Here is a 12,407-nt window from a genome sequence, read left to right as displayed (position 1 = left end):
CATACTATCATCTCAAGTTATTATTAGAAGTAGTTACCAGAGAGATTATTAGTTTCCTTTGTACGCAAAATGAAACCGCTCGGATCGCAAAAAAAAAAAAAGAAACGATTGCATAACAGTAGGGGGGCAGTGTTTTGACATATGCCATTGCTAACAGTGGTTGATTTTGTGTTGTCAGAGGTATTTCTCTCTACTGCTCTTGTAAGCCAGATGATTTTTCTAGCGCTACTAACAGTGAACACTACTTACAGTTCGCGACTCCTTGTTTGTCTTTCAGAGTGTTCATCTACCTCTGACTGTGTTGGAGTCAACACCGGCTGCATTAGCGGGGTCTGCCGTTGCGGCGGTGCCTACACGAAGACGGGCAACCTGGGAGACTGTGAACCAGCTATCGGTAATTTGAGTTCGCTTCTTAGAGAAACGATGCGGATAAACCAAGTCTGATCAATAATGTATTGTCGCTGAATGTTAGACGTACAAACCTGCAGTGATGGCCAGTAGTTAACTACATGTAGTTAAACTACCTGATTGCGGTTGAAAAGTAGTTATCAGCTACTTGCAGCAATGTAGTGGCAACTGCTAGCTGAACTACTATTTCGAGTAGTTAACTACAGTAGTTAGCTACCGCAGGCGCCAATTACTTCCGATTTTGCCGTAAGCCTTACGGCACGATTGTGCTTCCGACTTTTACCTTGAGCTACTTGTTTGATGAGTGCGGAGGTGCAGAGCAATTGTGCCGTGCATGTGCACTAAATCTTCATATTTAATGGTTCTCTAGTGCAGCCTCATTGCATGAATTTGCATTGAAACCGCATACGATGGCTACGTGATCGATCATCGTGGCTAAGCGAAAATATTTTACGGTCCACAGTGGCGCAATCGGCACCCAACACACATTTGTGTGCGGAACATTGACCTGTGACGAAGGAGCCTGAGTATAAATCTCGCACATGGTCTTCCGTATGTTGTGCGTACCTTTATAGGGGCAGCTTTCACTCCATAGAAAATATTTCCGCAGCAAGCACTTTTGTCAGCTCATAATATACGAGAGACAGGCAGCGGATTTTACGACAGTATGTGAATTAAGCGACATAGGCAGAAGAGTATGTTTTAAATATCATTATCACCGCTCGTGATTCATATTTAGGTGCCCAAGAACACTGCAAAAGATTGGTGTTGATGAACAATGTTAAGTAGTTAAACAAGTAGTTTTAAATACTCCCCTGAAAAGTAGTTGAACTACTAGTTAAACTACGCCACCGCTAAGTAGTTGGTAGTTATAGTTAAGCTACTGAAGAAGAAGTTAGTGGCCTTCACTGCAAACCAGTTAGCACCAGCAGCAAAGCTCGGAATTTCGGGTCTGGAAACTCACGACCACAATCATATAATAAGGCGTGAGTTCAGTCACCGTTACAGCTGTTTCGATCTTGTTGGGCCATCGTCAGCAGTACGTAGGCAGGCAACGTTCCATGCATATCGATATCTGTATCGATGTAACATCGATATCCTTATCGATAAATATTGAAATTTTAAATTTACCTAAACGACTATCAGAAGGCCGCCTGGAGAGTTCCTCGTACGTTCCGGGGGGCCACGCATCATGGATAGGCTTAACAGCAGGAACTCGCAGGTCCACATGGACGTCGTTGGGTGAACAACCTTTGTTCATCGTAGCTTTGACGAACTTGGCGTACCATCTTGTAAATTTTTACGCATGACGCACTTTAGCAAGGAATTCACACCTAGGGCATTTGGCAGTAGTTCGCCGGTGAACTGTCCCGGGACAAAGTCTGTTGAAGCTGATTGGAGCTGTTGTCCAGCAGCCATAGCTACGCGAGAGTCACGGAAGTAAGGGGTGTCATGGATCGCACTGCATTCTAAGTGGCTTTTCACGGCCTTCAGAAAACTTTCGAACTGCAGCGAGGTTGCCATTCTTTGCAGCGTACCTGCCGATCTTATACGGGAGCTCTTCATCGTAGAAACAGTAGGAGCCACGCTTTCGTTTCCCTCGAACGGCCAATGAATCAGCCTCGTAGACATAGAGCTTGGCAGTTGAATCAATGCGTTTCTCATGCGACGTTCGGCAGTTTTCTGGAGATGGCACCTAAAGCGTATGGTCCGTGTTGCTGGTCTGTGGGCTTCAAATACCAAAGCCGTGACATCGTTGCGGCTCTGGTCGCGGTGCGTCGGCGCTACTTGGGGCTGACGTTCGCACCAGTTTCAGAACTTTTTCATGATATTGCTCTCGGACTACTGGACGCCGGTGGCCTTGTGGTATATAATGACCAGTCAGGAATTTGCTAATCTCTTTCAAGTGTTGTGACGTCAGAGAACGCGGGTGCCAGTGTTTTTCCCTGCTAGGGAGCTGGTGTAGATAACAGAGCTCCATTGTGAGACGATGCCTTTTCAGGTCACAATAAGAAGAAGAAAATAAAACTCACGGCCTTCTGACCCGGCCTTTGTGCTGTCCCCAGGGAGTGAGGGGCTGTCCTCGAAACACGAAATTAAGTACACGCGAATATGTCTGAAAATGATAGCCTCCGTGATTCGCGAAAATTAATACACCGCGGATAATAATACACTTAGGGCATCTGCCCTGATTTGTTGAAACGGGGGGGGGGGGGGGGGGGCGTACGTCTTTTTATGACATTGATGCCATTCACAATTGTTGCAAAAAAGGTATACGCCTTCCATTTTCAATGACTCAATGCAGATAACGACATCAGTCGAGATTATGGTTGGCTAAAAGTGCATTATGCGGTGAAATTCACTTCTAAGAGTGACGAACAGCACGGTTCACGCGCGACACCAACGTGTAGCGCATATAGCAAGGTGCCTGCTGTAGACTATTCTAGATTTTGATGTAATGTCCCACATTTCAGCCTGCACCGATCACAGTGACTGTGCATTCTGGGGGAGCATGTTGTGCACCGTCTTCAAGAGATGTGAATGCTTTAAGAACTCCACTTTCTTCGACGGCTCCTGTACTCCAAATCGTAAGCCGTACCTCACTCCCCATCATCTTGAGTTGTCTCTCCCATGCTTTTCCTTCGTCGTTGGGACAGAATTTTGGGGCGGGTCCACAAAGGAAATAATTTTCCCTCCCCTCGTTAGCTTCCGACGGAATAATTTGTGTCACTGCCGTTTCCGAGACGCTCTAGTTATGCTGCGCGCTTACTTCACCATTGATGAGATACTCAATATGCACGCACAAGATTCGCTTGGACACATTGGGGCAAGAACTGTCCCTCGCACATTCGTTCAAGTACGCATAATTTAAAGTGTGGATTGATTTGCTAACTAGTGCAGTAAGAATCGGCAATGTCACGTCTTGTGAGTGGTCAAGTTGCGCTTTCGTTAGTTGGCACAGACACGATCATACCTTACGTGGATTTTTGCTGAGTAATTGTGTTGCATGTCTACTACTCACAGAACACTTGGGATGGTGTCCTTATGGTGTGTGCTACACTGACAATTCCGAATGCGACAAAGGCCTATGCAGATGCAAGCCTGACTACACCCAGAAATGGGGCATTGCGAGGTCATGCGCCAAGAAAGGTTTGTATGGAGTGTGCCACTACATTATGCAGTTCGGGAACCTCCTTCAGAGATAAGCCAAAACTCCGTGGCGCACCAGTGCCTCGGGTGTGTTTGCTATAGTCGGCCCCCACGTGCGGCATTAGGATCATGCCCGTTTCCTTTTCTTTGATTTTGTGTTAGCGCCGCGAAGCAACTCTGCCTATGAGCGGCGTACAGACGTGAACAGATGGAGTGAGGACAGCAAGAAGGAGTGGGGTCATGGGGGTTAGTATGCCTCCTGGGCCGACTTCAGGGGGAACTGTGCCGACATTCGTCTGGAAAGTGTTCGGAAAACCAAGGGGAAACCTCAGACAGCACAGCCGGTAACAGGATTCGAACCCGTGTCACCTCCCAGTCTCGGCGTGGAAAGCGATCATCCTAACCACTATGCCACGAAAGCTGGTTCCCGTAACCTTTGATTACGTTATTCATTTCACTAACTTGGAGGCACCTCGACAGGTTCAATCGGAAATTGTATTCTGACATTTAATTTTACCGCACAAGGCTGTACTTTGTATTATTTCACTTTTGTGTTGTGTTAGATGGATTGCATTTACAGGCTTTGACCTCGCAATCCAGTTGGTATTTTGTGTATACATTGTTTACTGTGCACAAATAAAATCTGAATCTGAAAGTAATAACATTTATGAAATGCTTAGCAGAATGGTGATGCCCGTAAGCGACAACGTCACCATCCTGTTTAGCATCGTCACCATCGTGGCAACAATACTACGGGCACCGTACATGCCGTGGAGTTCACTGGGCATCCTCGACGAATCCACACCGACCCGTGATCGAAACCCGGTGCCGGCTGTGCTGTCTGGGATTTTTTCCTGGGTTTTCCTCACACGCTTTCAAACATCTGTCGGTATAGTTTCCTTAGAAGTCGGCCCAGGACGCACATTCCCCAAGAAGAGCGTGAGTCGTGACGTTGCCCACCTCTGTGGTCCGTGCACCATCACCGATTTTCCTTGAAAAAATATATGTTGTACCGCAACAAGCATACACACAGGAGCAATAAATATTTTGGCTCTATGTGTTGTGGTCCGACAGGAAAAAATTGCCAAAGAAATTAACTCTGCGACGGAGCTTTCTGACGGAGCGACTTTGACATTTTATTCCTCGCCATCGGACGGTCCCAAACTATAGATTTTTGCAGAATTTGTCAGGTACAACGACTTTCAATGTGCATAAACAGCACGGGTCAATTCTATTTTGATCTTCAATTAAAAATCGCTAAATTTGCAACAAAATTCACATTTTGCTCATATTTGTCTTTGCGCTGCACTTCTCCTATACACGCCATCGAGATATATGAGGTACCGGCGTGAAGGTCGAAGCGTGCTCTTTAAATTGATGTCAAATTTACATGTCTGTACGTTGCCGCCTTTCGAGAAGGCGGTGTAGAGTATAGCTATGTTCTCAAAAACGAGATTTTTTGGGCTCTCGTTTCTCAAAAATCCCACCTGCGATTTCCTTCATATTTTATAGTTATACAGCCCATGGTATGACCTACGTGTGTTCGCAAAACGGAAGGTTCCCTCTCAGCACAACTCGGGATAGCCCGCAACAAACTTGGAGTGCGTTGCAGACTATGTACACAACATGGAGGTAAGAAACTAAGGAGAGGGCTATAAGATCGGAGGGCCGTGGGACCCCTCTAGCGGTCGCTCCTGGCAATACCACGCCCATCTAGTTTCCCGGTCACGTGATCCCGTGATCGGCGTTATGGCGGTCTACGCGGAGGCTTGGAAGTTTAGCAAACCTCATCTTCAGCAAACGTCACCTTCAAGGAGTCCATTCGCACAATACTTCGAAGGTTATGGGTTGTTTCAACATTTTCCGCATAAATCACAGCAAAAGTTGAGCAAAACAGAAGAGAAGCCAGGCAATGTCACGATAACGTACGTACGTCTTCTAGCGATTTAGTGATCCATTGCTTCCACACTGAGATTATCTATCTTGTGTTTCAACGGGTGTGATAACTCCTAACTCCAAAGATGTTATGAAAGTGGAAACAAGTTATTCGGCCGCGGCTCGTCTCTGTATTCAGGTAAGATACGCCGCGGACATGGAGGACGCCATGTTTTATGACGTCTTGCCGTGACGTTTATGGGTCACGTGTGTGGGCAACTAACCACAATGCATGCGCGGGTCACAGCACGCTCGCTTGCATTGGGAGAGGCGCTTAGGGCACCTCCTTAGTGTCTTACCTCCATGGTACACAGCGACCCAGAGAACCACGAAGCGGAGTTAACAGTGTCAGTGGCGTCTGCTACTGCCGACGTCTCCGGCCTTGAATAACAGAGCTCAGGATGCAGACCTACCGCAATTCCCATCGTAGCAATATATTTTGAGTCTTTCTGGCTCGTTTTTCCCACAGTCAATCTCAATGCCGTTCACTTGTAGTTCAGCGACGTTCTGAGTCGGTGGCTTGTGTTTCCGACATGAACACCAAGTAGAGTATGGATAGCCTGTACTGTGCCGGCTATGCTCTGCTATGGTAGCCATCTTAAGCCAAAAAATCGAAAGAACTACGCTTTTGTTATTGGAACTAAGTTCTCTAGAAACATACCGGACCTCAAAGAACGAAGAACGGAAGGCAGTGCGAGCGGAATCCAGTCTTGCCACGTGGACGAAAAACGTAGAAGGAGATGGACGCATCACTGTCAAGATGTCCAGAATTTCCGAGGAACGACCAGAGTACTTTCATAACGGCGTCCAGCCAGGTTATACATTACAAGTTACGTGATCTGTATTATCGTTTTTCTGAAAGATATTTTATATAAATAAGCGATTTTTGGACTATTATGTGCTTAAAAGGTGTTTAATGCTGTTTTATTACACGCGGTTATTACATTTTGATGGTATCACGATTCAAGGCCCGACATTCCCAATTTTGTTGCGTGCTAGCCTGAATTGTGCTGAAAGGGAACCTTCCGTTTCGCGGACCTATGTATGTCATAACCAGAGCTATGTAATTAGAAAATACGAAGCAGATCGGAAATGGGGGTTTTCTGGGAAACGAGAGCAAAAAAAGAAGAAAGAAAGAGAAAACATTTTTGAGAGCATGATTGTACTCTCTACCGCCTTGCCACATTCTTCTGCTACATTCTTCTAGGGAACTCTCTTGTAATAACAAAGGTGTAGTTCTTTGGATTTTTTGGCTTAAGATGGCTACCATCCCACCGCACAGTCGGCACAGTACACGCAATCCATACTGCACTTGGAGTTCATGTCCGAAACAGGAGTCACTGACTCAGAACGTCGCTGAACTTCAAGAGAACGGCATTGAGATTCGACTGTGGGAACAACGAGTCAGAAAGACTCAAAATATATTGCTACAATGGGATTTGCGGTAGGTCTGCATCCTGAGCTATGTCATTCAAGGCCAGAGACGTCGGCAGTAGCAGACGCCACTGACCCTGTTAACTCCGCGGCGTGGTTCTCTGGGTCGCTGTGTACATAGTCTGCAGCGCACTCCAAGTTTGTTGCGGGCTATCCCGAGTTGTGCTGAGAGGGCACCTTCCGTTTTGCGAACACACGTAGGTCATACCCTGGGCTATATAACTAGAAATTTGAAGGAAATCGCAGGTGGGATTTTTGAGAAACGAGAGCCCAAAAAATCTCATTTTTGAGAACATAGCTGTACTCTACACCGCCTTGTCAAAAGGCGGCAAGGTACAGACATGTAAATATGACATCAAGACTGGATTCCGCTCGCACTGCCTTCCGTTCTTCCTTCTTTGAGGTCCGGTATGTTTCTAGAGAACTTAGTTCCAATAACAAAAGCGTAGTTCTTTCGATTTTTTGGCTTAAGATGCCTGCCATAGCAGAGCATAGTCGGCACAGTACAGGCGATCCATACTCTACTTGGTGTTCATGTCGGAAACACAAGCCACCGACTGAGAACGTCGCTGAACTACAAGTGAACGGCATTGAGATTCGACTGTGGGAAAAACGAGCCAGAAAGACTCAAAATATATTGCTACGATGGGAATTGCGGTAGGTCTGCATCCTGAGCTCTGTTATTCAAGGCCGGAGACGTCGGCAGTAGCAGACGCCACTGACCCTGTTAACTCCGCGGCGTCGTTCTCTGGGTCGCTGTGTACCATGGAGGTAAGACACTAAGGAGGTGCCCTAAGCGCCTCTCCAAATGCAAGCGAGCGTGCTGTGACCCGCGCATGGCATTGTGGTTAGTTGCCCACACACGTGACCCATAAACGTCACGGCAAGACGTCATAAAACATGGCGTCCTCCATGTCCGCGGCGTATCTTACCTGAATACAGAGACGAGCCGCGGCCGAATAACTTGTTTCCACTTTCATAACATCTTTGGAGTTAGGAGTTATCACACCCGTTGAAACACAAGATAGATAATCTCAGTGTGGAAGCAATGGATCACTAAATCGCTAGAAGACGTACGTACGTCATCGTGACATTGCCTGGCTTCTCTTCTGTTTTGCTCAAGTTTTGTTGTGATTTATCACGCGGAAAATGTTGAAACAACCCATAACCTTCAAAGTATTGTGCGAATGGACTCCTTGAAGGTGACGTTTGCTGAAGATGAGGTTTGCTAAACTTCCAAGCCTCCGCGTAGACCGCCATAACGCCGATCACGGGATCACGTGACCGGGCAACTAGATGGGCGTGGTATTGCCAGGAGCGACCGCTAGAGGGGTCCCACGGCCCTCCGATCTTATAGCCCTCTCCTTAGTTTCTTACCTCCATGTTGTGTACATAGTCTGCAACGCACTCCAAGTTTGTTGCGGGCTATCCCGAGTTGTGCTGAGAGGGAACCTTCCGTTTTGCGAACACACGTAGGTCATACCATGGGCTGTATAACTATAAAATATGAAGGAAATCGGAGGTGGGGTTTTTGAGAAACGAGAGCCCAAAAAGCCCAATTTTTTAGAACATAGTTGTACTCTACACCGCCTTCTCGAAAGGCGGCAACGTACAGACATGTAAATTTGACATCAATTTAAAGAGCACGCTTCGACCGTCACGCCGGTACCTCATATATCTCGATGGCGTGTATAGGAGAAGTGCAGCGCAAAGACAAATATGAGCAAAATGTGAATTTTGTTGCAAATTTAGCGATTTTAATTGAAGATCAAAATAGAATTGACCCGTGATGTTTATGCACATTGAAAGTCGTTGTACCTGACAAATTGTGCAAAAAAATCTATAGTTTGGGACCGTCCGATGGCGAGGAATAAAATGTCAAAGTCGCTCCGTCAGAAAGCTCCGTCGCCGGGTCAATTTCTTTGGGATTTTTTTCCTGGTGAACCACAACACAAAGAGCCAAAATATTTATTGCTCCTGTGTGTATGCGTGTTGCGGTACAACATATAACATTTCAAAGGAAATCGGTGATGGTGCCCGGAGCACCCTGGCTGAGTTGAAATGGAATCACCCCTTTGTAGTATCTGGTGTTCTCTTCTCCGAGACTAGCAACCCAGTCGAGTAGTTTCAGCCTGTGTTCGTTGAGACAGTAGTCCTTTTGTTGTCTTCTTAGCGGATCATTACAGCGATAGCTGCATGAGGAAACTTTTGTCACGGCCACGGCGTCGTTTCTCACATCTTATTCGGCGCGCCATTGGTTTGCACAGCAGCAAATTGGAGAGGAGACAAAAAAGGAAAAAGTGAGGCGGCAGTCGTGTCTCAGTTGCGACACCCTAGCGGCGAACGGAAGCGGGGGATTTCACTCTGGTTTACTCGTTCGAAGGCAGAGACAAGGAGAGCGCTGGTGGGCACAGCAACCGCTTCGCGAGCACATTCAAACGATACCAAAACTGTGGCATGCGTAACAAGCGCACTCTCAAATCCCCCTGAATGCGTGACATCGCCCGCTTCCGCCGCTAGGGTGTCGCACCGATGAGAAAATACACCACTCGCGTGTTCAGCACTGTACAAAGAGTGCACAGGTATGACAAATGAGAATTCTCTCGATTTCGCCTTCTCCCCCTGAGTTGAACTTCCTTGATCTATAAGGTCCAAGCTAAGAATATACTATTTACTGTGTTCGAGAATCGGTTGTGGTTCTCTGTGTATTTATCTATCTCGGGGGTTGCACGTAAATAGCGTTGCTGCACTGCACTGTACGTAAAGCCATTTCTGTATCCAGCGTACGCACGCATTTCGTTTATAATTTTTCGTGCATGCTGTGTGCTGCTTGTGTATTTACTGTGTGGCAACGCGAGATTGCCGGACTTGGGTCCTTCATTGTTAAGGAGGACTCATGCGGTCCAGTTAACTTTCGCTTCCGAAGAGAGTTGGCTGAACCGTCGCAAAATTGTTTTCTTCGATTTGCTTTTCTGCTTTAAGGAAGTAATCTGCGCCAGAGTGCAGAACATGCTAGCAAACGTCAACGCCGTTATTTTCATTCGCAGGCATATAGAAAACTGCAGTAACCTTGTCAAATTTGTTTGCAATCAATTCCCTGACTGTTACGAAAGAAAAATGACATCATTTTGGCCCAAATACGCAGGCGGGCGTGCCGAGGGATGCGATTTTCTTACATCTTCCCTAGAGTTCCATGTACTGAAAATTTCGCAAACTTTAATTCGCCAAAAATCAGTGGACCGCATCAGGCCTTCAAAAGTAAGTCATTCGCTAGATAAACTCGAAGGGAACACGCCCGCACTTGTTTCGTGTAGAAATTTAGCTATGTTTACGGGAACCCTGCGAAGAAAAATTCCCTATAGACTTTCTTAAAAAGTGAGTCCGTGACATGAGCACCGTACAGTAGTTTTTTTTTTTTTTTTTTTTGGACTGGTTGCTCCATAGTGATCTCCAGAGGGTGTGGCTATGGTGCCCTTAAACCGCACAGGAAGCTCTGGCAAAACTATCGCACCGCAAAGTTTCTCGCAAAGCGAGGACGCACAAGGTACAAGAGCTCCAATAATATTAAAGGCCGCTAGAACTCTCTGCTGTAAATCTACATGTAGCTAACGTATAAAAGAGAAAACAAAACGTTGATATATCTCTGTATGTACAGAGGAACAGACGTCGGAGCAGGAATGTACGACGGACGAAGACTGTGGAACTGGAGGCCAGATATGCGAAGAAGTGGAAGGTGAAGATAGAGGCGTTTGCCGCTGCCCAAAAAACAAGCAACTCCAAGGTCTCAAATGCGTAGGTAAGGACACCATACAGGTTACAGTAAACGGGTAAAACGTGTATAAAAATAGCATTCATGAATCTGACTTTTTCGTCCTAATGCCGACTGCACCCGATATTCATGTGAGAATGCGTTTGGTCGCAAACCGACCCAGAAAAAGAACGCAAAACCAACCTGTGGTTCCTGTGTATTTGATCCCGATGCGTGTCCAACAAGCCTTCCATCGCTGTACGACATACACACATACCTAATCGTACTTTTCAAATATCCACGCCTAATGTGGACATGAATCCATAGTCAGTATGCAATGCTAACTGAACTTCAAATTAAACATTTCAATTGGACAGCATTTTGTCATTTCTTGGTGTACCCACACTCCAGGTTTCTCAATGTGAATTTTTCTTTACAATATCCCCTAAATTTAGGCCACTTTAACCGGCATCGTGATCAGACACTCATGTCTCAATGTCTCAAGGAAGAATTTAGAAGTTTTGTTGTTATCCGGGGATGTGAAATCGTTACAGTGTGTCACCGAACTGATGAGCCAGACTGAAGAAAGTCGCCAACTCGCACGAACCTATATCTTGTAGGGACCCAGTATGACATTACCAGTAGGAACGTGAAGTACCACCCAGGCGACTTTAAAGATGTGGTTTGCACAGTCAGGTCTATCAGAAAAGCTGATTCGCCGCTAATTCGGTCCATACACAGTCGTACACAGCGGCGTAGCCAAGGGGTGGTTTAAGGAATTGAAACCCCCGACATCGTACACTTGGTAGCGCATTTCGAGGAGGGAAACGAGGGTAAATCCTCCTCCCCTATGTAAAGTAGAACCATTCCCGAAATATTTTTCTGCCTAAGCACTGGTCCTACAACGGGCCTCGCCTGCTAACTGCGTTGTCGAAGACTATAACTTCACACAACCAAAGGATCGGTCATCTTCCAATGGGGACATTACAAACTCCCCCTCCAGGGTGATCAATGCCTCCTGAGTGCACTGATATACGTACACAGCGAAGCAGATGATGGAGCTTGTATGTTGAGCCCCGGTAACCTTTGAGGCAGTTGTGTTCCCCCACATGAGCCCTGACCGGTGATGAGGGAATGTCGCAGCGGGCAGATGTTCGTATCCTCACATTAGGACGGTGCTGTTAGAACTTGGGCCCTATTCCGATATATGTCGGGAGCGCGAACGTGTCGTTCGGGAGGGAGAACACGTGGCATGTGACGCAGCGTAACGCTAGCGGTGAGAATTTGGTATTCCCCGCGCTCCAAACGCGTCGCCCGTAAGCGACGGTGCCGCTCACGGGAACGACAGCCTCCACACTGTCGTTATGGTGGGTCATATTGTCGTTAAGCAGAGCGAGAGCAACAACAACAACTTTATTTTGAGATGGAGAGTGGGGAGGTTCATCGCTAGAGGCAATACTCTACCACATTGCTGGTAGGGATGTGGGGAATGAAATAACGAGCCCATTCACAATAACGATCGAAGTCTGATGGTGCCCAGAAATGTCAAAAGAGCTTTGAGCGCAGATCGTTCCTGGGCTGGACGGGGCCAGGGACCAAACAAGAGCGAGAGCTATCACGATGGCTGCAATGTTACTTCGCGTGGCTCTTATCAACGCCCCCACGGTTGGGGCCGGTGTTTAGATCGGGCGACAACGAGTTTGTATCAAATGAAACGTCTTTATTGAAACTG

At 46.8% G+C, this 12,407-nt stretch overlaps 1 protein-coding gene across 3 annotated transcripts in view; it reads left to right on the top strand.

The window, feature by feature from the left end:
- LOC135372846 (uncharacterized) overlaps positions 1–12,407 on the top strand; it is a 54,492-nt gene that overhangs the window by 36,593 nt on the left and 5,492 nt on the right. For 2 of the 3 annotated variants that reach the window (XM_064606309.1, XM_064606305.1), the window contains 4 exons: positions 278–394; positions 2,883–2,996; positions 3,433–3,558; positions 10,583–10,723. In XM_064606309.1, the coding sequence (XP_064462379.1) occupies positions 278–394; positions 2,883–2,996; positions 3,433–3,558; positions 10,583–10,723 (498 nt within the window). The remainder of the gene's footprint in view (positions 1–277; positions 395–2,882; positions 2,997–3,432; positions 3,559–10,582; positions 10,724–12,407) is intronic. The other variant, XM_064606308.1, reaches the window with a different exon arrangement.

This window comes from Ornithodoros turicata, chromosome 1, assembly GCF_037126465.1.
Source record: "Ornithodoros turicata isolate Travis chromosome 1, ASM3712646v1, whole genome shotgun sequence".
NCBI classification, from domain to species: domain Eukaryota; kingdom Metazoa; phylum Arthropoda; class Arachnida; order Ixodida; family Argasidae; genus Ornithodoros; species Ornithodoros turicata.
Note: the sequence above shows the minus strand (reverse complement) of the source record. Positions and strands in the feature narration are given on the sequence as shown.